This window comes from Rosa chinensis, chromosome 7 (genome assembly GCF_002994745.2).
Source record: "Rosa chinensis cultivar Old Blush chromosome 7, RchiOBHm-V2, whole genome shotgun sequence".
Classification (NCBI taxonomy): domain Eukaryota; kingdom Viridiplantae; phylum Streptophyta; class Magnoliopsida; order Rosales; family Rosaceae; genus Rosa; species Rosa chinensis.
This window is the reverse complement of record NC_037094.1, coordinates 1,226,562-1,250,921: the sequence shown is the minus strand read 5'-3', so window position 1 is coordinate 1,250,921 and position 24,360 is coordinate 1,226,562. Positions and strand designations below refer to the sequence as shown.

Here is a 24,360-nt window from a genome sequence, read left to right as displayed (position 1 = left end):
TCTTCATATGAAAAAACCAGAGAAGGTAAAGGCTTCGGGCCCTAGTTGGGAGATGAGAGGTTGACATTTCATATATCTCCCGTGAAGAACACAACTGTCACAAACTAATGCCTCCATGCTACTTACATGCAGCAGCAATTATTTGTCCCTCCAAAACAAAGCACCAGTCCCCATTTGGGACATGTTACCAGAGGCCCACATTAGTTTTTGGACAATAATTCTCCATACTGTTCAGAAAGATCAACAGGATTTGTGGTTCTAGTTGGAACCGTTGTGTGTTTCGATTAGGACACATTAGGAGTTCGATCTTCGATCTCTAATTAGATGGAAAAAAACAAAACACACTCGAAGCATCCGATGCATGAGGCAATTGGGCATGTCATAAAACGCGAAGAGCAATTTTTGAAACTATAAAACGTACAACAATTACAGAGTACTAAACTACATAGATCTCAGAGACCATGGATCATAAACTTGGTCTTAGCACAGGGTAAGCTGCACATACAACAAAGTAAGTGACACTGTGCAGAATGTGATTGAAACTGCAAGGATGCTGGAAGAGGATTGATCTGAGATTTCTGACGAATCGACGGCTAGAGGCATTCCGTCACTGTTGAGAGTGCACGACTGAGGATCAGAGCCGTCATTGCTTACCATGATAGCCCGGAAGACGGATGTAACGGTGTGCATGTAGGCCGTCCGATTCTTGGCAAGAAGCCATGTGAGACCCATCAGCTGACAGTCTTTGTTGTGCATTTTGGTGGTCCTGTCCTCCATTTTGCTTGAATTGGAAGTCTTCTTCTTGTTAAGCTGCACATAACCAATTCCGCACAAATTTAAAAAGAAACTAGATGAAAGAGGTATTGGTTGGACAAACAATGGTTTGGTGCAAGAAGTTTAATTTACTAACTAGTGGGTAAACCATCAAATCAACCAAATGCATAGCATACAATTAGGTTGCAAGGCACTCCAAAACCGAGTACCTACAACAGTCTTGTTCCCAAACTGAATTTTGGAATTCTGATCGAAGTGTTTCGGTGCATTATAACTAATATGATCGTAACTAGCATGATCATATCTTATCTGCATTGCTAAACATTTAACGAGCCCTAAAAATTTTCCGACCAATAAATTCCGAGATAAATAGAGTTGGCCGGAGTGCACATTTATTCTGACTAGTCACTTCTTGTTGCTAAATAAATAGTCCTTGCTAATGTAGTTATATGCAGCTTTAGCTTTTATTTCTTTGACTTGGTGACCTTCTCTATAGTGTTATAATTCAGCATGTATCACACTCGCTGTTATGGCGCGTCTAAGGTTTACAAATTCTTGTTAGCAGGGTAATCTAGGCAAAGTAATAGAGAAAGGAACAGAAGCAGGAACACTTTCCTAAATTATCAAGCAAGAAGACCCAGAAGAAACCCTGATCAGATTCTTGTTCATCTTCTTCAGCATTGCGCAAACCAAAACCAAAATTGAAGGTATACCGAGTATAGTAATCAAAGAGATCAAAGAAATTAACTTACAAGGTAGAGACTGTTCAGGCATTTGGAGCAGCCACCAAGACCAGGGAACTTATTGACATTGGTACTGCTGCTCAAGCAATTCTTCTCCAACTTCTTGACACTCTCATCCCCAACAAGTTTCCCTTTTTGGTTCACTGAAAATGCCTCAGGGCAGGTCAAAGGGTGCAATCTGATCCCACAGTAGCAATAGACCATGTCACAGGTCTCATTTGGCTTCATCAGCTCTATTCCTTTTGCGTTCAGTGCCTTTCCCAAGTCCTGAACACAAGTTTCTGAGTCATCAGGAAGCAGTGGCGGGTCATAAGCGGTAGTAGTAGTAGTACTACCGTGACCCGCCACTGCAGGGCCTACTTGGCCGCTTCTGCCCAGTGCAGTGGCGGAGTAGGCCGAGTATAGCCACGCCGCCAGCACTGGGCAGCAGCGGCTGTGCTGTAAATGGCCAGTCGGGTCGCCTTTTTTGGCGGAGCAGGCTTCCTTTACGCCGTGGAAGAGCTCATCAGGGAGCTGAAGTGGGCAGCCGGCTATGTTGGATTGCTCTGGGAATGCAGGGATTGTAGCTGGGGGAGAAGATTTGGGAAGGAATGACTGCACCAAGGCCGGCTTCGGGTCCGATAGACCCAGTGAGGACGGTAACAAAGTGAAGAGGAAGCAAAGGAAGGTGAAGAGTGGTGGTGGGTTTGAGGACATTGTGGGTTTGTTGAGTTTGGATTTTGGGTTTTCTGCAATGTGCGTGAGGGAGAAGGGGGTGAGTGAGAGTGTAGGAGGGTGATGAATGAAGCAAAAGTGATGGTGGGGGGTGTGGGTAGTGTTGGGAGCAAATGCAAGTGAGAAAAAAGGATGGTAGGGTTGGGGCTGGTTTGGCTGTTTGCTAGATCCAACTTCAACTATACTGCATTTATATGCATTCTGTAATAAAATGTGGATAAAGCTGAAGGAGATTAGTAGTATATATCATCAACAAATCATTCATACTTTCGATAATTTAGTTTAGTAACAAAAGCATTTTTCTTGTAAAGAATTCATAAGTTAAAATTTCAACTCACAAATGATTTTAGGTGTTATGTTGAAAATATCATAAAGATGCTTGTGAAATTGAATTAGATTACATACATATTTTTGATTTGAGTATATCTTTAACATAACATTTTCTCGTGCAAGTTAAAAGTGTTCATACATACATAACCAAGTCCATGAAGTTTGGTTGTATGCATCATCTGTGAAAATTCTAAACATTATGGTTTGGGAACCCACATTTTGTTTTCATCAAAATATTGATGAATTTGATAATAAAAGCATTATAGAAGTCTAGTAACCATATCGGTTGAGGGTTCAACAAATCAAACATGTTAAAATAAGTCATAGCCTTGTAGCATAGTGTAGCTCCATGCTTGTGAACAATGTAAAATATTCATCGGTTTGTCAAGTAATTATACATATGTGCGCATCTGTTTCTTCTATTCCTTCCCCCATAACTAATCCAACTGGGTTCCCACAAACCATTTTGTTTAGTAATACATTGACAAATTTGAGAACATTGGAAAGATCCTTGACTGTTTTCCATGCATTAGAAGTGAGAAGAACCTAAAACCCTGGCATTAGTTTAGTGCAATGGAATTGACTTAAGAGTGCCCAAGGCATCTCTCACCCTATAAAGAATATACAGGATATGTTTGTTTTTTTTTTTTTTAATATATATTATACAACAAAGAAGAAGAATATAACAGATATGGTTGCTGGTGTTCCTTTGCAGAAAGTGTACAAAAGACTTCTCACACTAGCAACTTTTCAAGTGAAATGTCACTATCTTTCTTTGATGACCTTTCATTTTGGCTTATTTCCAGGTTGTTTCTCTATCTTCTTTGCAATAATGAAGATAACATTTACCAGACTACAGGTCTCTGTCTGGTAATTTACAAATTATTATCCTCCATCTAACTCTGTTATGTTAGTGACGGTCACCAAAGATGGTACTCAAGTGCTTCTCTCTTTTAGTCTAAAAAGGATACCTTTCTCTTTTAGCTTTTTGTTCCATTGTAACTTGTTTAATGTCTTCCTTAATCAATTATACTATTACAATTAATGTGACTATAATTATGAACGCATCACCCCTTTTTGTTGTTATTCCTATTCTAAAAGGCATTATAGTTTGGTTTTGCTCTACTGCATAATCAATGAGTAAGACATCATTCTTATATATGAAACTGGTTTATCATCATCTAGATAGGTTGAAGAAGTTTAAGTCCAAGAATATATATACCTTTGAGTTCAAACCGAGTAATTATACAAATATAAGCTTACATATTGGTGTAACAAAATTTTGTGAAGCACATTTGATAGTACTAGCTAGATGTCTTGATCAGCATGAGGGAAGATCTTTAGGAGGAGGAAGCAAGGATTGAGATGGTCCATGACCATTTTGAACTATGAAGCCTGAGGCAAGACCCCAAGAAGTGTGTTCTTCAAGATGACAATGTATGAACCACACTCCTGGATTATCGGCCTTGAACCGAATCGCTGCCCATCCTCCACTTGGAACTGCCACAGTGTTTCTCTCAGGAGGATCAACAAGGTTGTACTTTGCTGGATCCGTGGAGACATTGAAGTTCCCAAACCCCTTTCCAACTATGAAGAAGTTGTGTCCGTGAAAATGAATAGGGTGGTTCTCCACATTAAGGAAGCTTGTGCCTTGCAGCACAAATTCCAAGTTTGTTCCATAAGGGACTTGTATGATCTTTGTACCAAATTCTGTGTTCATGTTTTTGGCGATTGGATTCACCCCGGTATAGTCAAATGGCCTTCGAGGCTTCTCTGGGAAATCGGTGGAGTACTGACTTTTTTTGAGCTTCTTGTAATGAGATTCCAATATTGACACGGTGGGACGAACAAAGGACTGGTTGTTCATTGAAGCATAGAACCTCTTGTTGGCATAGCCCTTGCAGGTTTTGTTAGCAGGACAATCTTGGAGATTAAGGCTTATAACTGTCACTATCCGTTTGTGGATAGTTTTTGGCACATTACATGGATACCGAGGGGAGGAAAGGCTTCTCAGATTGTCATCAAATTTAGTGTAATATTTGGTATCATCCATCTGAGGAAAGTTGTACATGACAGGATCAAAAATAGTAACCTTTTTCGGGTGCTTACTCATGTGATCAGTACTCATTGGGTTCTTGTACTGCAAGAAACCGGCTGTGGTGGAATTATTGAAAGGAAAAACAGATGTGAGGTAAGTCCAGGCAGCCATTAAGAACATGCCGGAGGAATCAGGCACTTGAGTAGCAGTGAGCAGAACATTGGTGGTTTGACCAGGAGCTATCATAATGGCTTTGGTTTTGAATGGTTTTGTGTACGCTGCATCAATCTCCACAACCGTCAATGTGTGATTAGCAACAGCAAAGAATAGCTCATCATTCAGTGCTGCATTGATGATTCTAAGCATGTATGTTTTGCCATGTTCCACAGTGTTGATCAATGTATCTGCACATCATAACAACACTGACAATGTAAAATTGCTGTGTCAAATATGATAGTGATAGTGATAATTCTCTGCCTCTTGGCTACAAATCAATCATATTTATGGTAAGATTTTAGCCTCTTGTATGATCAAAGTTATAGGATATATATACCTTTGTTCGAGCAATTATAGAATGGCCCTGGTAAACCATTTATGGTATATGCATTTGAAATATCAGGGCCACCCCCATACTTCATCATTTCACTTTCGACTGAATCTATATCTCCATTCCACCATTCACCTGCAGCCAAACGTAGAACATAGATGTCAAGATAAAACTCACAAATAAATAATATGAATATGAAATGGTCAGGAAATAGGCCAACAATATATATCAAGCTAACCGCTAAAACTATGCCCCAAAATCTTAAGTATGTTGTCGGAAAAGGGGTAACAATGTATATTAAACTAATTAACAACTAGAACTGGTGCTGCCAGCAACAACTGTATTATCAAATTATTACCAAAGATGATGGGGAATTCATCTTGAATTGGAACTGAAAATGGATATGGCATGCGAGGGTGGATGATAAAAGCGCCATAAACAGAAGCTCGTTGCCACGAATGATGAGAATGCCACCAAAGGGTGCCTCTCTGGTTGATTACAGTGAACTTGTATGTGTAGGTCTTCCCTCCTCCAATCGGACATTGTGTAATGTAAGCTGGACCGTCTGCCCATCCTGTTCTTAGTTGCCTTATACCATGCCTGTCGTGACCAAAATCTTTTGAGTCAGAATATAGTTTGATCAGTCTTCAAAGCAAGTACGAAGTCAGTTTCTGAATTAAGCTCACCAATGGAGGGTAGTGTTCTGCGCAATGCTATTAGTCACCTTAATTTCGACATCATCACCTTCATGAACTGCAATCGTTGGACCTGGATACTCACCATTCACAGTTAGAAGTGGCTTCGTGTGGCACAAACGGGTCACATTTTTCCACTCAACCTGAAAAAGCAACAAAACAACCAAATTTCAAGCTTTCAGTTCCCTAATTTCATTGGATGATCGCACAATGAAAGAAACAAAAGTTTACATACACTCTGGCTAGATAGCTTACATTAAATTCAAAGCGCCGTGTTGTTTGTGGAACACAAGATGGTAGAACCCCAGCTATGATCAACAGATTTACCAATACTAACTGGCAAAAACCCTCCATTTCTAAAACCTCAGTAGAAGCCTTAGGACTGTATATATTGCATGCCCCAATTGAGTTTTACAAAACTTTCATGCAAGCTCTCTTTATATACACGCTAAAATTCTAACCTCAATTCTTTGATTAATGCTGGAAAATATTGTAAGTTATCTCAGCTATAATGTATATATGGAAAGACAGATTTTCTGAGGTTGGAGGGTTGGTGAGGACGGATAGCCGACACCGAACATGTCAAAATGAGTTTCAAAAGGGTGATATTTGTTTGATACCTTGGCTGCTACGTAGCTTCTAATTTTTTATCCCAAACTTAATAAAGATCAGGCCATTACAGCTTTTAGTGTTGAATTATCGGATTTGTCATGTTATACATATGCAACCTATTGTCATTTCCTTCTTGATTTGATTCTTAAGACTAAAAAGTGAGGTTCCAAAGCTATTAGTGGGTTGGTAGAGGGTGAGCTTTAGTCAAGACAAACTTGAACTAAACCAGTATCTTTTGCTTACCAGGAGCAGCACAAATTCGCTAGTTCAATGATTGTGACTTGCTTATTATACCAACTCAAGCATGTGAAGGAGAAGAAGGAAGAAGATTTTGGGAAACAAGACTATATTGAATATAAATTCATTTCATGCTGACTTCTTCACCAACTAAAGGGTGTGGTGTGCTACACAACTCTCGCTAGCTCCACTTGGTAGAGAAAATGACCAAGTACTCATCACATGTACAAACTGATATATATATATATGGGTAGTCCATTTGGTAGGGATAGAATCATCATGGCAAGTGCTAAAGGAATCTATATATCTGTAGTGGGTTTTGCTGAGTGTTCTAAATTGGTGAAATAAGCGGTCATTTTGGAAGAAAATGTAATGCTAGCTTCCCTATTGAGGCCAGTTATGAGCTTGTCATATTGTAAACATAGTAGTTATTGTTTAGGATTAGACCAGCCCTACTTAGCCAAGTGAGGTACTATACAAGGACGCCATTCGGTTCATTATCGGTAGTGGATTCATAAAGTTTCCTTCGCAAGATGAAGAAGGTTGTAACTTGTAAACCAACTTTGTTTGCTTACCAAATTGCTTGTGCCTTCTCCTCTTTGAGAGGATTCATTGAACACATTGATTTACACCTCCCTTATATATGCCTTAATTAGCATCTCGTCCATATTTAATTTTCTTTCAAGCATGTTAGTAAACACCTTGCTATTACACTAAACACACAAAGCTAGTACTTTGCCAAAAAACACACACACACACACACACACACAAAGCGAATAAGATTTGAACAGCTCTACACAAAATCAAGGAGGCTGATTTGTTTAGAGTTGTTTTATGAACATAGTTTAAGCTAGGCCAAGAAACACCATGTTTACAAAGCCTAAGATAAGAGTAAGTGCACCTGTTAGGGTCACTGGGTCAATACTATTAACTGCTTTTTGCCTTTCATTTCCACCATTTAGGTCACTGGGTCAGATATTGTTCACAAAAGGTCACCGAATGTCAGTTTGCAGGTCATGAAATTGACCCAGAAAGTGACCTAAAGTGACATTTTGTGAATAGTATCTGGCTCAGTGAACTAAATAGTGAAAATAAAAGGTAAAAAGCAGTGAATAACATTGACTCAGTGACCTCAACGGGTGAACTTGCTCTAACTAACATTCTACAATATGCTTCCATAGCTTTCCTAGTCAAAATTGGCAAACTGCAATTTAAAGAAACTTATTTGTAAGATGATGATCGTACTCTCCAGATAAAGTCAGCTTCATTTTTATATGAGCACATTCTATAAAGTTTTGGCTCAAAATGACAGACACCCAAAAGATATGAAAATCTATAAAGCAGTTGACAGACTCTGACTTTTAAGACCGAGTTCTGCATTATCAATCCCCTGACATCATACTTCTCTTACTAAACCCTGAAACTTATGCACCAAATCTTGTAGTCAATTTAGCAAAGCTAATTTTCTAATGAACTGCTTATGTAATTGATGGCTACCCCAAAAACCAAAAGCTCTCTAAGATCTTTCAAGAACTTAATTATGTATATTATCAATCCCCTGACATCATTCTTCTCTTACTAAACACTGGAACTCATGCCCCAAATCCAGTAGTCAAATTAGCAAACCTACTTTTGTAATGAATTGCTCATGTAATTGTTGACTACCCAAAACCCAAAAGCTCCCTCAGATCAGTCAGTCTCACTTCCAAGTCCAAAGGGAATGTTAAAAAGTCTAATTAAAAAAAAGTCCAAAGGGAATGTTAAATAGTCTTACAAATAAAAGAGTATAGAATGTTTGTAGGTAAGGTTGTAGGTAAATTATTAACTACTTATGCCGACACTCTGTTACTTGGTCGTTGGTACTTCATTTTTAACTATTTGAGGGAGGCCCCATTTTAGATTCCTGAAGAACTCATTTGCTTATTTGGTAGTTCAATAAGAAAACAAATTAAAGTTTGAAACTTTGAGGTTGAGGAGAATCAAAGTCTGAAACTTTGAAGCCCAAAAAGCAATGCGCGGGAGTTACCGTTTGACACAGTTACAGTACCGCAGCTTCTGCTCAAGCTCAGCCAAAGCCCAGAAACCCATTAACGTCAGTTTTGGAAACCCCACTAACCCAAACCCAATCCCATGGAAGAAAACAAAGACCCAGAAGCAGAAGAGTTCCCTGAATAGGTTATCAAATGCTTCCGACTCGGAAGTTGTTAAATTTAACATGGAAATCAGTACCCAAATGCGCAATGGCCAATGCGAAGAGGCTCTGCGTGTGTTTAATGCAATGGGTCGGAGGAGTTCGGTTTCTTACAATGCCATGATATCTGGGTACTTGGCAAATGGGAAGTTTGATGATGCAAAGAACGTGTTCGACAAAATGCCTGAGAGAGACTTGGTGTCTTGGAATGTGATGCTTAGTGGGTATGTGAGGAATAGGGATCTTGGTGGGGCTCGAGCTTTGTTTGAACGTATGCCGGAAAAGGATGTTGTTTCATGGAATGCCATTTTATCTGGCTATGCCCAGAATGGTTATGTTGATGAGGCGAGGAAGGTTTTTGAAATGATGCCGAAAAAGAATGAGATATCTTGGAATGGGTTGCTTGCGGCTTATGTGCAGAATGGGAGGATAGAAAGTGCTAGGAGGTTGTTTGAGTCGAAGGCAGATTGGCAAGCAGTGTCTTGGAATTGTTTGATGGGGGGATTTGTGAAACAAAAGAGATTAGTTGATGCTAGGCAGCTTTTCGACAGGATGCCTGCGAGGGATGAAGTTTCGTGGAACACTATGATCACAGGGTATGCACAGAATGGGGGAATGTCAGAAGCAAGGACATTGTTTGACAAGTCTCCTGTAAGGGATGTGTTTGCGTGGACAGCAATGCTTTCGGGTTATGTGCAGAATGGGATGTTGGATGAAGCAAGACGAATTTTTGATGAAATGCCAGAGAAGAATTCGGTTTCGTGGAATGCAATGATTGCAGGGTATGTGCAAGACAAGAGAATGGACATGGCGGTGAAATCGTTCGAGGCAATGCCTTTTAAGAATGTGAGTTCTTGGAATACCATTTTAACTGGCTATGCTCAGAGCGGCGATATTGATGGTGCTAGGAAAGTCTTTGATAGCATGCCTCGGCGTGATTCCATCTCTTGGGCGGCTATCATTGCTGGCCATGCTCAAAATGGTTTCGGTGAAGAGGCTTTGCGTCTATTTGTGGAGATGAAAAGAGATGGGGAACGACTGACTAGGTCTACATTTTCTTGTGCTTTGAGCACATGTGCTGAAGTTGCTGCTTTAGAGTTGGGGAAGCAATTACATGGGCGTTTAGCAAAAGCAGGATTCGAAAGTGGGTGCTATGTGGGCAATGCACTCCTTGTGATGTACTGCAAGTGTGGATGCATAGAGGAAGCATACGATGCGTTCCAAGAAATATCTGAAAAGGATGTTGTCTCGTGGAACACGATGATCTATGGTTATGCAAGGCATGGATTTGGCTCAAAGGCTCTCATGGTTTTCGATTCAATGAAGGCAGCTGGTATTAAACCTGATGAAGTAACAATGGTAATAACAATTACTTTAACCAAACACTGCCTAGTTCCCAGTGTTTGTTTTGTTGATCAAAACTGGAAGAAGAGCTCTGGACTTTATTGATTTCTAACTTTAATCATTATGCTTGTATTTCATTTCAGGTGGGTGTATTGTCTGCTTGTAGTCATACTGGCTTTGTGGACAGGGGAAGGGAATACTTTCATTCAATGAATCGGGAGTATGGCATCACAGCAAATGCAAAACACTATACCTGCCTGATTGATCTTTTAGGTAGAGCTGGGCGCCTGGAAGAAGCGCAGAATTTAATGAGAACAATGCCTTTTGAACCAGATGCTGCAACATGGGGAGCTCTACTTGGCGCAAGCCGCATTCATGGCAATACTGAATTAGGAGAAAAGGCTGCTAAGATAATTTTTGAGATGGAACCTGAAAATGCAGGAATGTATGTTCTTCTCTCAAATTTATATGCTTCTTCAGGCAGATGGGGTGATGTTGGTAAAATGAGATTGAAAATGAGAGATAAAGGTGTCAGGAAAGTTCCTGGATATAGCTGGATTGAAGTGCAAAACAAGATTCACACATTTTCAGTTGGGGACTCTATACACCCAGAGAAGGACAATATATATGCCTTCTTGGAAGAGTTGGATCTGAAAATGAAGCGGGAGGGATATGTTTCATCTACAAAGTTGGTTTTGCACGATGTTGAAGAGGAGGAGAAAGAGCATATGCTGAGGCATCACAGTGAGAAATTGGCTGTGGCATTTGGGATTCTTTCAATTCCAGCAGGGAGGCCAATCCGTGTAATGAAGAACTTGCGAGTATGTGAAGACTGCCACAATGCCATCAAATACATATCCAAGATTGTGGGAAGGACAATAATCTTAAGGGATTCTAACCGCTTCCACCACTTCAGTGAGGGTTCTTGTTCTTGCGGGGATTATTGGTGATAGAGGATATTCATTGTGTACAGAGAAGATTTGGGACTCCTACTGCAAGCACTCTCAGTGCTTTTAACTGGTCAGGTTGTTTGTGCTTCCACCACTGCTGTATTTACAGTGAAAATTGGACCTGTTAACAGTTATTAGTGATGAGAGGAACTGTGCTCTTGGATCACTAACTTGTAGAAACTAGAGTGCCAAGTCGGAGGAAAATGGGGAATTCTAGGATACAGTGCAGCGGTTTTTGTTTCATTTCAAACTTGTATCACTTTTTCTGGCAACAAAATTGTTTCTGGAACTCAAGTATGCTTTTGTATGATCAGTTATCCATTTTATGTACTTTTGGAGATATTAGTTTCACTGTGTATACAGAACCAATCATACAATATAATAATTGATCAAGAGTTGTAAACATATGTTCTGCATCTTCTTCTGCAAAGTGCAAACTAACACTGCTCTCTATTGTTGTATCGAACATCACTAAACAATGGAACAAAATACATTGTTGCTTTCTCCAGATATAAATAGTTACAAGTCACAACACTGCCTTGTGGTGACACAATGAAAGAATATAAATCAACAAGTCCTACTGTGTTAGCTTCTAACTTAAGATTATCTTTGATTTTGGACTGCGACATCCTTTTCAACTAAATGGGGGGAAAGGAGGCAGGGGGCAAAGTTACAGCTGATTGTTACTAATAGAGATAGAAGAATATCACGCACGAAGAGCTTCGACCTTTTGGGCCAAACCATCAACTGACTCATCGTTGACCTCAGCAATTGGATCCTCCTGTAGAAAATAAAGTAACACAAAAAACAGAAGCTGTTGGATGAGTACCAAAAAGGGGATATGCCACACAGTCCCAGCAGCAGTTAATGTCTTTATCACAATTGGAAACGTGGAAAGAAAGAAGATCAGTGTATTATGCTTAGTACAACTATGATACCGTTACTAACCTGCGAATCTTTTTTCACTACACCTATACACTTGGAAGCACTGATGCTGGCACTCTTCAACAGGCTGCGACTAGAAACTGGAGTGTACTGTGTCTTGCTAGGTCCATTTGCATTTGGATTATCAGAGCCATCAGATGGAGGGCTGTGAAGAGTTGTGGCAACAGAAGCGGCAGTCCTTTCCGATTCATTGCTTTGGTCAGCATCCTCCTTGGGTGCAGGAACCCGCTCTCTGGGAACCAGAAGGAAATTTAAAAAATAAAAAAAAAGGTACACAATCAGTGACTGATAAACATCATCACACAAACTCAGCTTTATTAGCTGCCCAAGAAACTAGACCAGCTTGTTAAAGAACTAAATCAATAAGACAAAGAAGGATGGTATTCTGGGGAGGTAGGGAGGGGGGAGCGGAGAATGAATGGTATGGTGTGTTAAGTTAGAATGCATATCAGACCTATCTAAATTAAACCGATTCCAAGGTGTTTCTTCAACACATACCTGGGCAAGGAGGCATGCTGCCTTTGGAGTGGAGGAGTGCCCCTTTCACCTTTACCATAGTGTTCCTCAAGATGTGCAAACTGTCGCTTGAATCGATCAACACCACTAAATTGACATAAACAGATAAGACTAGGTTAATCACTCCAAGCACAAAAGCCTCTCCTTTCAAGTAAACCCCTCCACACGCATTAAGTTGAACTGAGAATAATAGAATCATAAATGATATCAAAAAGTGCATCCTTACCTAGGATACATAAAGCTGCTCGTTTGATCCCCCCCTCGAAGATACTCCTGCAGCATCTGTGGATGATACTCTAAAATCTGTTTACAAAACACAAGATTTATTAGAGTAAACAATAGTAAAGAGTATCAACCACAATGAAATAAAGCAATAGGTATTAATTTGTAAGGCCATACCTCCCTGTAAATCAACTCTCTGACATCATCTTTTGTCAATTTCCTTCGCTCAAACTCAAATTCAAGTTTTGAAATGGGTTGAGTGGACGGCTCACGATCAACATTTGCCAAACCATGAAAGTATGGATCAGCTAATGCCTGCAAGCATAAGCATTAGGACTATAGAGGTAGTCTGGTCCCAAAGAAAAGTTTAAAGGAAGCATTACAGTATTCAAATATTTATTCTACATATAGCATCCCATGTATTCAAGCTGCTTAACTGTACCTCTTCAGCTGTCGGACGATCTTTGGGATCAAATGCAAGAAGTTGCTCCAACAGGCGAAGAGCCAACGGATCTGCATTAGGGAACTTATGTGTGAAGGGAACTGGTTGTTTTTTTCGCATGCTACTAAGATACCTTCTTGCTTTTTCATTCCGAATCTGCAGAGGATCATATATAAAGACTCGGTAAAAAAAAAAAAAAAAAATCATTTGAAGGTGAGAAAGAGAACTAGAACGGTGCCTGGGAGCAATATTTCAAAAAAGCTAATAATTTAGCAGTTACATGATACGTAAAGGACGTTTTACTATGAGAACTATAAGAGTGAAAGAAACTGAAGTTCAGTGGCAGCCTATTAAGAACTTTTTCCTTTTTTATTTGGCTTGCATGAGAAATGATTAGTTTGTCTATTGATGACAGAATAGCAGGTATTGAAATGTTAATACTAACCCTTGCAATGGATTCTGAAGAAGGCGTGCCAAGCAAATCAGTCATGAGATCCAATTGGTGCACCACGTTTTTCCCAGGAAACAGGGGTTTTCCAGTGAGTATTTCTGCAAATATGCATCCTATGCTCCAGATATCAATTGCAGGAGTATACTGCCAAAAGGTCATAGAAAATTAAACCTATAATTTAAATAAGTTATCCACTTATCCTCCTAGAAAGAAAGCAATGAAAAACCCAAAAAAAGAAGAAGAAGAATTGGCATTCAGGTACAGAGAATGAAAGCCCATAACAAAGGATCAACAACAATTTCTCTATGGATTTAGGTTCCATATAACTATTAACCTGACCATAATACTACACAATTCAGTCAAGGCATGTTTGGAATGATGGCAGCATCCTGAATGAAGCTAATATATACACGAATATAGATGTAATCAATATAACTCCTCTTTCACCAGACACAAGTGCACAAGCTGCATCTTCTGAACAGGTCTAGCATAAATCATAGCATTGGACTAAACTAGCAGTACAAGAGTATGTGGCTTTTCAAGATCACGGAGTAATAAAGAAGCATCAATTTTTATGCATGTTCCCATTAGCCATCTTAGTAACATGTGAAACCTCAAAATAAATTCATTTACTTAGAGAAATATTTATATCAGGGTTCTCAAAAATGAAATGAAGCTTACTTTTGAGAAAAATGAGCCACAAAGTTCAGGGGCTCTGTACCATCGAGTTGCAACATAATCCTTCACATATACAAAAAAAGCTTAGTCTGCAGGCATTGTTGTTTATAGGCAAATGAAAAACTTATGACAATAGACATTTTCAGATTTGTTTGGTGGCAACTTACAGTCCAAAAAATAGCAGATGGGGCATCATTGAAAGATACTCGAGCAAGCCCAAAGTCACATATCTTTAATTTGCAGTCAGCATTAGCAAGGATATTTTTTGGCTTTAAATCTCGATGAAATACATTTGCTGCAAGAAATGCAGAGCAAAATGAATTAAATCATTGAAACTGCAGACACTGCTATAATTAGTCCAAAATACCAACCTGTATGAATATACTTTAAACCACGAAGAAGCTGGTACAGGAAAAACTGATAATGCTCCGGGGTAAGATCATCATTTGCCTTGATAACCTGGTGGAGGTCTGATTCCATCAACTCAAACACAACATAGATATCTCTGAACTCTCGTCGTGAAGGAGGAAGCATAATGTGCTTTATTTCAACGATATCAGGATGACGAAGCAAACGAAGAAGCTTGATTTCTCTCAGGATCCTTGTAGCATCTGAGACATGCTCAAACACATCATTAATCTTCTTGATTGCAACCTTTTCTCCGGTGTGGGTGTCAACTGCAGAACCCACAACGCCATAACTTCCTTTCCCAATGACCTCCTGAACTTGGTAACGGCTTGCCTCTCCATATTCTGTGAAGAATTCTGACTCTAGATTGCTCTGTATAACAATCAACAACCATCATTTGTAAACAGAAACAAAGAAACTCTTTCATTCCTATAATTTATTACTTCAATCCAGAAATGGTTTCAATCAAAATTAGTAAAACTTGTGGTCATAACTTCATATAACATCAAACTGAAACAGGGTTAAAACCAGAGTCAAAATCGGCTTAATTGGGGAAAATGTACATATGTCTCCCCATCAAAGTTTGAAGCTTTACAAAAAAAAATTTGAAGCTTTACGGGAGCAAGGTACAAATTACCCTCAAAATGAAACAGGGGTAGTAAAAAATTAGCTCAATTGGGCAAAATGTCCATGCCTAACACATAAAAGCTTGAAGCTTTGAATCTTAAACAAAAAAAAGTTTCAATCTTTACCAACTAGGTATTGGTCCATTTTCATAACTAAGCCAAACAAAAGCCAGAGAACACAACTAAACTCACCATCAATATTCAACCAAGCAAATCATAAGCTATTGAAAACAAAACAAAGAACCAAAATCAGATCAAGACCCAGATCGTGAAATGCAGAGAAGAACGAGAAAGTCACCTTCTTTTCCATAATGGGTGGTGGTGGCGGAGGATTATGGGTAGCTCTGAAGTGGTGGGCCCGCTTGGGAACTTGGATGAGCTTCAAACCAGAAATGTCGAACTCGTCCTCAATCTGAAACTGAAGAAGACGGTCGTCCTCCTCTTTTTGGAGACCAGCGGACGATTGCGCGCTTAAATCGCTCGCATTATAATCATGGTTGTTATTATTCGGATTCGGATTCGGGTATGGATTAGTGTTAGTACTAGTAGCAGGATTAATAGGTTTGGAAGAGGAAGAGGTACGACGTTGAAACCAGCGACGAACACCGTCCACCAAGGTTGCTCCACTCCCCATATAACTCTGTTCTATGATTCACAGCCACACGATTGCAGCATTGCCCCCCGCGCTTGTCGCAACTTGGGCTACTTTCGAGGTCGGTTTGACATCTGCCGATGGTTTTATTAAGCTCTTGAGCTCTCTGTCTGGTTTCTCGGAGGTCCGATGATGGGAGAGCTCGAAGGTTGGGGATGGGCCTTGTTGAGTTGCTGTGGTTATTGATCGAGGGCAATAATGCATGTCGCACGACATACCATAGTATAATGCGACTGCATTTTTCAATTATTTAGACATGTTCGAGAGTGTGTCGTGAATTTCGAGTGGTGTTATCAAATCATCATATCGAGATTAATAATTTTTTTTTATATATTGAGATAAATAGAGTGATTTAGGTACTCTATTTCTATATTTTATCTGCATGCTATAGTGTTATTGTATTATAATGTGACTATATTTTTTAATTATGTAGACATGTTCAAAAGTGAATTGCGAGTTTCGAGTCATGTTATCAGATTGTAACGAGATAAATAAAATGATTTTTTTTTTTTGAGAATAAGAAACCTTTATTAAAATGAACCAAAGTTACATGATACGGGAATGACCGGTGGTCGACAAGAATTCTTCACTCTCCTCCCTAGAACCTAAACCAGTTACGGGTCCATCATCAAAAATGACATCCAGAGCCGAAAGAGCCCAACCCCTAACCACCTATACCGCCCAACGTCTCGGGCCACCAAGAATCCCGAGAATATCAATACCACCTCATAGACAACTGCTAAAACAACTAACGCCCTCTTTCACACCGTGTCTCAAAAAAGCCAGACCACGTGCAAGGATCGCTCGTCAGCACATTGACCATAAGATAAAACCGACAATAAACCAATTCGTCCCCAGGAAAAACACCACATCCATGGCACCTCAATTTGACCCAACCCTAGCTCAACAGAGTAGGGACATGCTAAAGACCAGAAAAACCTAACCAAGAAAACGACCTGAAACAAAGACAGAGCCCAGCCGCCACAAACATCTTCCTTCTCCTCATATGACCCACCGGCAGGCCACCACCATAAATATGTCCCGTCGAACTCGTAACACTGGAAAGACGCAATCCACGCAGCAAGCCACACCAACCTCAACTTTTGTCTGTCGGATCCAGGCTTAAAGCCAGATCCCGACGAGCCCACACCAAGTATCAGTAAGAGACTCGCCGTGCCTTGATGCCTGGCTTCGTCCATTCGCTTGACAGTCCGACACCCTTGCACTCTTCTCCTATCGACCAAACTCAGAGAGATTGTCGCCATACGATCCATGGTGTACCGCCGCCATGATCTGGCCACTGCCCACCTACTCCAAGCCTGCATCGATCACCAACCATCCATCCTGCCCACCTGCACCGCTGCCTGAGAGGAACGAAAAGTCATACACGACCAGGAAAGACGAAACGGAGACCAAAACTGGAACCCCGAGACCCCACAATCCCGTCCGGCAACACCCGCCACTCATCGATGAGGCCGAGACCTATGATCGATCTGGGGCGCCGCCGGACAGGCAGCAGCCGCTTCTGTGCTTTTTCCAAACCCTAGTTTCTTCCCTCTATTCTCAGAGCGAGTTTTTTTTAAAAAAATAATAAATGGTTGAAGTTCCATCCCGAGATAAATAAAATGATTTAGACACTGATATCTTTGAAATTTATTTATTTGGAGTGCAATTAACAAGATAGGTCGAAAAGTAAGTCCGAAAATTGCACCTAAGGCAACTTCTGATTCTTTAAAAGTGGAAAAGTTACAATTTTTCTAAGCAGCAAAACCTAATTTGTCTTTAATAAATAAAAGAATGCATGGAGTTGAGTCTTTCAGTTAGGCTGAGTGTCAAACCCCTTTTCAAAAAAAAAAAAAGAAGCTTAATTTCTCTTTCAAAACTTATATAATCAAACATTGAGATAAATTTCATCTTTTTTATTTCCATGAAACCAAGTCCCTGATTCGACATGGATAAGGGCAAGATATAAGTCCAGAATAATATTTGATCAACTGGGACAACTGGGTTGCCAGCAATTTATATGCTGTGTATCAGAAGGGATGATTGACTTTGAACACTTGATTTTCATCATAATCAACAGTTCAGAAAGTGTATGCTAAACAATCGAGTTTGGTGGCCAACCAAATCCTATTGAACTAGATTTTCCAACTGTGTATCCTCTTCTTCCTTTCTCACTTCTGATGTTGATTTTGAGGCTATCCAGCATTTCCACTACCGTGATGCCTTGTTCTGATACATGCTTGTCAACACATGCATTATTGGTAAAAGGCCAATTTCCAAGCTCTTTTTTGCTTTTTGATGTTTTAGCTTATCCTATCGGCCTCCGGTTACATATTTTAAAGCTACAATATTTGATTTGCATATTAAACATTTGAAAATAGAAAGTTCATTTCTTATGTTTGATATTTCGTAATTGGAGAACATCTTGAGCTAATATGAAGAAAAATTGAATCTCTTTAGCCTCTTATTCTAAACAATTGAGTTTTCATTTTGCAAATAGTACATCCTATTGTTCTAGAATATCCTATTCAATCGGTTCACAAAGTTTAACCACACCAAGTTAGCTAGCTATTTGAGTGCATGTGGTTGATGACTTTAATTATCAACCCATTGCACATGCATATATGCCTTTTCCTTGTATAAAGTATTTGGCCTTTCAGTTCCACAAAAAAGCTTCCCACAATCCAAAGAATGTTACAAATCGAGGTACCAAATCACGTTTTCAGTCTAGGGAAGCCGGTAAGAACCAGTAGAACTAGTAAGCACCTGGCAGAGAATATTACAAGTCGATCACCAAATCACGTTTTTGGTTTCGGATGCCGGTAAGAACCAGTAGAACTAGTTAGAACCTGGCCTCTGAGAATGAGCTTGCCTAGATGGTGAGAAAGAAGGCTTTCATGAGACCAAGACAGGTCATGGAACTCTGACCTAATGTAGGCGGACATATGACCTTTGTTGATTAGGTTACCTTCTTCCTCATTATTCAATGATTCAATCGCTTTCAATATCATCTTCAATCAATCATGCAGCCCATTATTGATTTTGAAAACGAAAGAGGGAACTAGTCTGTTGTCACACAGTTAATTAGCGTGGATTGGCCAAAGAATTGTGTTACCTCAGAGTAAGGTGGGTGATCTGGGGTTTGTTTCGACCTAGCAATTAGTTCTCTGAACCTTCTGATACTGCTACTGGTGGAGTTGCTGCTGCATCCCTCTTGTTCCATATATGTTTCCTCTGCTTTCTTTCTTGATATTGCAGTTGTGATTAAGTTTTTATGTGGAACAATACTATTAGGGGCTGTTTATATACGTATAGAGAGAATCATGCATTGAGAGCAGAATTAGGTTCACGAAAGATGTGCTAGGGCTTCAGTTGTTCTGAATTCGCACCCACTCGAGACACATTGTATAATTATCTGCAAAGGTTTAATTTGCAGCATGTTTTGTAAATGAATTGCGTTCATTCAGAAACTGCTCTAGAAGTACGTAACAGAAGCAAATTAGGGTAACAAAGTAGAAGGTGGGTAGAGGACTAAGATAAATAGTCCTCGCTAGCATCCTTTGCCTCGCTTACATGGACGTTGATGGGCATAGGAATGTATACCGTTAACCTTACTGACCGTGCCCACAATTAGCCTCACTTGCCATCTCTCAGTAGCCTCACTTGTTATTGGAGTTATATATAGTTAAATACATGATCGTATTTCAAGTTTCATCTAGGTCCTAACCAATCTTCAATTCGTCGCTTCTTTCTATCGGGCTTGTTCTACACCTTGCACAAAAGGCAAATGACGTAAAATAATTATTTGGCATATGAAAAAGTAAAGCAAGTAAAAAGGATATGCTTTCAAGACAAATTAAGGCTTCTTAACATTTTGTAGCCTCACCAGTTCGGTGGTTCTTGAGGAAGATTACGACTATACAGGGGAAATTCAAAGAGAAAAGTTCCTTTGAACCACGAGGGCAAGTTCTTGTACAGGACCGGGGGTAGCGGAATTAGAGGGCTGAAACAGAAAATGTTGGTCACGGTTACTACAATTCATGCTCAAGAGAAACATGTACCAAAGAGAAGCTAATATTAACCTGGTTGATCTTTTATAGAGCCTATATCCGTCCATATTTCCATACTTCTTATCTGCAGATTCCTGTTATTGTTCAAGCATACAGCATTAGTAAGTCTTTTTCAGTAACATTAGTTTTGCAATAAGAGCAGAAGAAATAACAAACCTCTAGCAATGGTATGCCACTGAGGAAAAGAAGTAACAACGTGAGAAAGATCGGTCCAAGAATTACCAGCCACTCTGCACCATCCAATACAGGTGTGGAAGCCACAAATACTCCCCACCAAAGGAATATCTGAGCACAAAATTTATCAATGTTATCTTTGACAGCATGAAACCAAAGAAACTAATACATTACAATTTGTTGGATGAATAATGTTTCCACAATTCCAAATTCTGTGATTCTCGTATACTCATAGTTTGTAAGTATGTGAGGCATACAATGCAAGCCACATGAAGAAAGTTGCAGTTGACATAACCAATCAGTTACAACCTATGGATACCTCAAAAATATGTTGTCATATTCAGGTTCTGAACTTTAATAAGGTTTGCATGTTTAATGATGGCATATAAACACAGAACTGCCATGGAAACACTAAGCAAGTGAAACTATAACCATCCACAAAAGAATCATCAGTTTCTATATACATGCATGTGGAAGAAGTTCATGTTGTCATATTCAGGGTTCTAAAATGTTCAATGCAAGAGCTGTATACAATTGAAGTAACATTAAACAGAAAGTGTAGCATCAGTTCCAAAATAGTGGCATTAACTGACATCAGAATACTAACCTCACCAAAATAATTTGGATGCCTAGTGTATTTCCATAGTCCAACATTGCACCACTTTCCCCTATTTTGAGGAGAGTTTTTGAACACCAGCTTTTGCTGATCAGCTGTAGCTTCAACCAAAAAACCAATAGACCACATAATCCATCCAATAACGTCCGCAGCTTGAAGAGATGGTGTTTTGTTGCTTGAATTAACCACTGTTACAGGTAAACTCACAGTCCATACCCAGACAGCCTGCACAACAAGTCGACTAGTTCAAGAATCAAATCCCTCATAGGAAATGCAAGACACAACTATGTTTATTAAACCCTGGAATAAAAGAGAGTTACAAAACCTGAAATATCCAGAATACTGCCAGTTTTCCAAGATTAGCTCGCATTTCATCAAAACGTCGATCCTCCCCCCATTGCAAAATTCTGATCACCAAACATTTTAAAAATGAAAAATTGCACGCACATGCTTATCCTTCAATGAGATGTATTCTTTTATATCAAATGCTTATTGATTCTACCTCATCAGGAGAAACAGTCCCAGACGAAGACCCCATATTACCACAAGCAAACTCAACACTATCTGAGATGAAAAACGAATAGAACTGCAAAGTCAATACTGCGATATCTCAGGTATACTAAAGCAACAGCTGAAGGTAGCAATCTCACCAGCTTCTACAGTGACTATGTAGCATAATTTATATCTCTACACACATGAAATTGCTCCTTCTTTTACCAAATTAAACATAGAACAGTGGAAATACTTTGATGCAGAAGAGATAGTACCTGTCTGAAATGCCATGAGCCCTTGACAACCAGAGTGAGTATTGCAAGTATAACAAAATTGGTACTTCCTGCAAGAACAAACATGAAATTTGCATAAAAAAAATGCATCCTTTCTTGACAAACAAACAATCCAATCATTTGCTAATTAGTACTGGTATGTCTCTATTTCGTTTTTCACTTTGAACCCAGCATGAAATTGAATTTACCAATTCTCACCCCCAAAAAAAAAAACTTGTACTTTGTAAAGAATCTAAACTTTCTCAGCAAATAAACAACGAAACTTTCAAGAAATGAGTATTACCGGCAAAGTCAGTGACTTTATCAAACTTGAGAAGCGCAGTGATTACGAAGAACAACGACTGATACGCCACCTTCAACAAAACAACACCAAATGTCAGATATTTGGTGACAGAAAATGAAGCCCATTACAGAAAGAAACATAACCTACAGTGACAATGGCAGTGAGAGCCAAGAAATGGGAGTCCAAAACTTTTCCCATGATAGCGTTCTGGGTTTTGCTGAGAATTCAAAGTGTTATGGGCTCTGGAAAATTGTCTTATGGAGTAGGATAGACTCTAGTGTGTGGCTGCAATTTTAACACCGTTACTTACCACGACCAGATCCTCGCCTGTGGGCCCCTCCTATTGCGTAAGGATGAAGGGAGGAGCTAACAGAAGTAAACAGAGAGAACTACGACTGGAACCAGTTTGAGGGGCAGTCTCCTTTTGCCGCCTATTGGGTCAATAGAACACAAAGGATGTTATCATTGGATCGTCCAATCATATTTCGTCTTGTATTTAAGTTCGAAATTTTCGTGTGCACAACTGTAGGTGTTCTGATTTTAACGTTTCTTTTTAGTTCTGAATGGTAATCGGTGGAATGGACATATCACCTTTATTAAAAATTTTCTCTGAATCATAATTTAGAGAAAAATATAATATTACATTGTTACTATAATAAGTTTTTTGTGATACAATGTTAATATTACAAGTTCATAGTTTTTTTTTTATTCTTTCTGAATAAGAAAATCAGAACCGAAAATGTGTGACAAGATACAAGTTATGAGTGCGGATGAAGATCTCACATTCAAAGTAGAAAAGTTTATAATACATAAGTCATAAGTGTTGATGCCCGATATTAATAGCATGAGACTTATTGAAATGATACAGCAACACACACTAAAACTAAGATGGTAACTTTCAGATGAAATTACCTCAACAACATTGCGATGTATATTTCGGATTTACATGTTTTACTTATTCAATGGTATACATTCATGTTGCATTTGCAGAAGAGAACAAGATACAAGTCTATAAAAATGTGAACATAATCAAGCGACTAGACATTTCTTTGAAGACAAAAATGGTCCACGTTTATGCTGGTGCAATTGAGACTCTTTCAATCTCAATAGTATACTCTAGAGTTGCAGAAGGAGGAACTTGCAGACCAGGGCCTAAATCTGCACCATTTTCTCCAAACCCCAAGTTTGGAGGAACTATTACTCTTCTTTTACCCCCAGCCTTCATTGATCTGAGCACATATTCTATCCCTTCACATAGTCCTTTGCTGTAAGGCCTAGACCCCATCACTAGAGCCAAAGGCCTCTTCTTGTCATTCTCAATTGTATTCACAAACACTTGCCCAGTGCCTGCTACCTCCCCCTTGAGCTCGATCACCACCAAGTCTCCTGGCCTCGGAGTTGCCCCGCCACCAACTCTCAACTCGTAGTATCTAACACACACAAAATTTAAGGTAAATTGGGTGATGACTAAAGAACAACATTTTTTGTTTTGGTCAAAATTGAAGGAGATTATGCAGCTCAAATGTAGAAAAGCATGATGTACCTTATGCCATTAGGTAACACTACCTCTTCTTCTTTCTCAACATTTCTGCAAAACACATTGTATGGTTACTAGAAGTGTTACATATAGGACTGTATGTAAAGTACCAAGGAAAAAGTTACTTGCATTACAATTAACATCATAACTCATAAAGTGATGATAGGATAGGAAAGTAAGAACAGAATAACAGACCTTGTGTTAGCTTCTTGTTCAGAGACTTCAAGGCGGGTCTTAACCTGTTCGGAGACTACACCAACTGCAAGAAAGGTAGCCCAGGCGAGGCCAGCTCCAAGCCCAAACCGCCTGGTTAAGCTCGAAGCTATCCAATCTGTAGAGTCAGCCTTTGTCTTGGAGGGCTTTTGTTGCTCCACTTTTACTGAGACAGGCTTTTGCTGCTCGGATGATGAAGTTGTACTTTGAAGTGGTGTTGGAGCGTTTGGTTGTGAAGGAATATTTGGCGGAGGAGGAGGAGGAGGTGTTTGTGATGACGCAAAATGGTTTGGTCTTGTTAAGGTGTGGGAGAGAAATGGTGAAGAACCAGAGAAGGCAGCCATTATAGGATATGATGATGGTGATAAAATCCTGATGAAGATAAAATATTTCTTGCCTTAAGTAGCTCTTGGTCCCTACCTTATCCTCGTATGTGATGGAACTTCAAATGGTGGGTTGCCCTTTTTCGGTTTTTGTAGGACCTGTTTGGCTGCATACAAAACTTTAAGAATTGATTGCCTTCAAAACAAGGTAAAACGTTTAACCATTAGCTAGCATGTGTTT

General features: G+C 39.5%; 6 protein-coding genes across 9 annotated transcripts; 1 reads left to right on the top strand and 5 right to left on the bottom strand.

Moving 5' to 3' along the window:
• Positions 1–377: 377 nt before the first annotated feature.
• LOC112179052 (uncharacterized GPI-anchored protein At4g28100) lies at positions 378–2,391 on the bottom strand. The gene is made up of 2 exons (XM_024317365.2): positions 1,527–2,391; positions 378–810 (listed from the first exon to the last, which is right to left on the bottom strand). The coding sequence occupies exons 1-2, from the start codon at positions 2,211–2,213 to the stop codon at positions 481–483; spliced, it is 1,017 nt and encodes a 338-aa protein (XP_024173133.1). The 5' UTR covers positions 2,214–2,391; the 3' UTR covers positions 378–480.
• Positions 2,392–3,759: 1,368 nt separating this feature from the next.
• LOC112180344 (laccase-1) lies at positions 3,760–6,300 on the bottom strand. The gene is made up of 5 exons (XM_024318877.2): positions 6,097–6,300; positions 5,833–5,984; positions 5,505–5,746; positions 5,153–5,281; positions 3,760–5,003 (listed from the first exon to the last, which is right to left on the bottom strand). The coding sequence occupies exons 1-5, from the start codon at positions 6,193–6,195 to the stop codon at positions 3,883–3,885; spliced, it is 1,743 nt and encodes a 580-aa protein (XP_024174645.1). The 5' UTR covers positions 6,196–6,300; the 3' UTR covers positions 3,760–3,882.
• Positions 6,301–8,549: 2,249 nt separating this feature from the next.
• LOC112176584 (pentatricopeptide repeat-containing protein At4g02750) lies at positions 8,550–11,582 on the top strand. The gene is made up of 2 exons (XM_024314583.2): positions 8,550–10,240; positions 10,369–11,582. Exons 1-2 carry the CDS (start codon positions 8,702–8,704, stop codon positions 11,173–11,175), a joined length of 2,346 nt encoding a protein of 781 aa, XP_024170351.1. The 5' UTR covers positions 8,550–8,701; the 3' UTR covers positions 11,176–11,582.
• A 46-nt stretch (positions 11,583–11,628) lies between these two features.
• LOC112176585 (mitogen-activated protein kinase 9) lies at positions 11,629–16,394 on the bottom strand. The gene is made up of 11 exons (XM_024314585.2): positions 15,762–16,394; positions 14,801–15,209; positions 14,597–14,724; positions 14,433–14,492; positions 13,746–13,895; positions 13,301–13,456; positions 13,036–13,173; positions 12,863–12,939; positions 12,619–12,723; positions 12,124–12,352; positions 11,629–11,956 (listed from the first exon to the last, which is right to left on the bottom strand). The coding sequence occupies exons 1-11, from the start codon at positions 16,095–16,097 to the stop codon at positions 11,882–11,884; spliced, it is 1,863 nt and encodes a 620-aa protein (XP_024170353.1). The 5' UTR covers positions 16,098–16,394; the 3' UTR covers positions 11,629–11,881.
• Positions 16,395–19,458: 3,064 nt separating this feature from the next.
• Positions 19,459–22,355, bottom strand: LOC112176586. 4 transcript variants are annotated; one of them, XM_024314586.2, is made up of 10 exons: positions 22,194–22,355; positions 22,047–22,116; positions 21,746–21,813; positions 21,481–21,542; positions 21,304–21,385; positions 20,970–21,203; positions 20,345–20,473; positions 20,201–20,262; positions 20,005–20,121; positions 19,473–19,889 (listed from the first exon to the last, which is right to left on the bottom strand). In XM_024314586.2, the coding sequence occupies exons 1-10, from the start codon at positions 22,242–22,244 to the stop codon at positions 19,841–19,843; spliced, it is 924 nt and encodes a 307-aa protein (XP_024170354.1). In that variant the 5' UTR covers positions 22,245–22,355; the 3' UTR covers positions 19,473–19,840. The 4 variants fall into 4 exon arrangements, with proteins under 4 accessions (XP_040366660.1, XP_024170354.1, XP_024170355.1 ...); XM_024314587.2 differs by having other exon boundaries at positions 19,473–19,883; positions 22,194–22,353; XM_024314589.2 differs by lacking the exon at positions 22,194–22,355 and having other exon boundaries at positions 21,481–21,564; positions 22,047–22,101.
• A 569-nt stretch (positions 22,356–22,924) lies between these two features.
• Positions 22,925–24,296, bottom strand: LOC112176587 (peptidyl-prolyl cis-trans isomerase FKBP17-2, chloroplastic). The gene is made up of 3 exons (XM_024314590.2): positions 23,779–24,296; positions 23,590–23,634; positions 22,925–23,476 (listed from the first exon to the last, which is right to left on the bottom strand). Exons 1-3 carry the CDS (start codon positions 24,138–24,140, stop codon positions 23,119–23,121), a joined length of 765 nt encoding a protein of 254 aa, XP_024170358.1. The 5' UTR covers positions 24,141–24,296; the 3' UTR covers positions 22,925–23,118.
• Between the last annotated feature and the right edge of the window lie 64 nt (positions 24,297–24,360).

Bases quoted from the DNA above. Each gene is read 5' to 3' on its own strand.
- LOC112176587 (XM_024314590.2), bottom strand. From the start codon at position 24,140: ATGGCTGCCTTCTCTGGTTCTTCACCATTTCTCTCCCACACCTTAACA. The intron at 23,635-23,778 runs GTCTGTTATTCT...TGTGTTTTGCAG, and splicing joins GAACAAGAAGCTAACACAAG to AAATGTTGAGAAAGAAGAAG. The intron at 23,477-23,589 runs GTACATCATGCT...TGTGTGTGTTAG, and splicing joins GTGTTACCTAATGGCATAAG to ATACTACGAGTTGAGAGTTG.
- LOC112179052 (XM_024317365.2), bottom strand. From the start codon at position 2,213: ATGTCCTCAAACCCACCACCACTCTTCACCTTCCTTTGCTTCCTCTTC. The intron at 811-1,526 runs GTAAGTTAATTT...GGTTATGTGCAG, and splicing joins GCCTGAACAGTCTCTACCTT to CTTAACAAGAAGAAGACTTC.
- LOC112180344 (XM_024318877.2), bottom strand. From the start codon at position 6,195: ATGGAGGGTTTTTGCCAGTTAGTATTGGTAAATCTGTTGATCATAGCT. The intron at 5,747-5,832 runs GTGAGCTTAATT...TGGTCACGACAG, and splicing joins CAGAACACTACCCTCCATTG to GCATGGTATAAGGCAACTAA. The intron at 5,282-5,504 runs GTAATAATTTGA...GTTTGGCTGCAG, and splicing joins TGAATTCCCCATCATCTTTG to GTGAATGGTGGAATGGAGAT.
- LOC112176584 (XM_024314583.2), top strand. From the start codon at position 8,702: ATGCGCGGGAGTTACCGTTTGACACAGTTACAGTACCGCAGCTTCTGC. The intron at 10,241-10,368 runs GTAATAACAATT...ATTTCATTTCAG, and splicing joins AACCTGATGAAGTAACAATG to GTGGGTGTATTGTCTGCTTG.
- LOC112176586 (XM_024314586.2), bottom strand. From the start codon at position 22,244: ATGGGAAAAGTTTTGGACTCCCATTTCTTGGCTCTCACTGCCATTGTC. The intron at 21,814-22,046 runs GTAATACTCATT...TTGTTCTTGCAG, and splicing joins TAAAGTCACTGACTTTGCCG to GAAGTACCAATTTTGTTATA. The intron at 20,474-20,969 runs GTTAGTATTCTG...TTTTGTGCTCAG, and splicing joins ATCCAAATTATTTTGGTGAG to ATATTCCTTTGGTGGGGAGT.
- LOC112176585 (XM_024314585.2), bottom strand. From the start codon at position 16,097: ATGGGGAGTGGAGCAACCTTGGTGGACGGTGTTCGTCGCTGGTTTCAA. The intron at 13,174-13,300 runs GTACAGTTAAGC...TTATGCTTGCAG, and splicing joins ATCGTCCGACAGCTGAAGAG to GCATTAGCTGATCCATACTT. The intron at 11,957-12,123 runs GTTAGTAACGGT...TATTTTCTACAG, and splicing joins TAGTGAAAAAAGATTCGCAG to GAGGATCCAATTGCTGAGGT.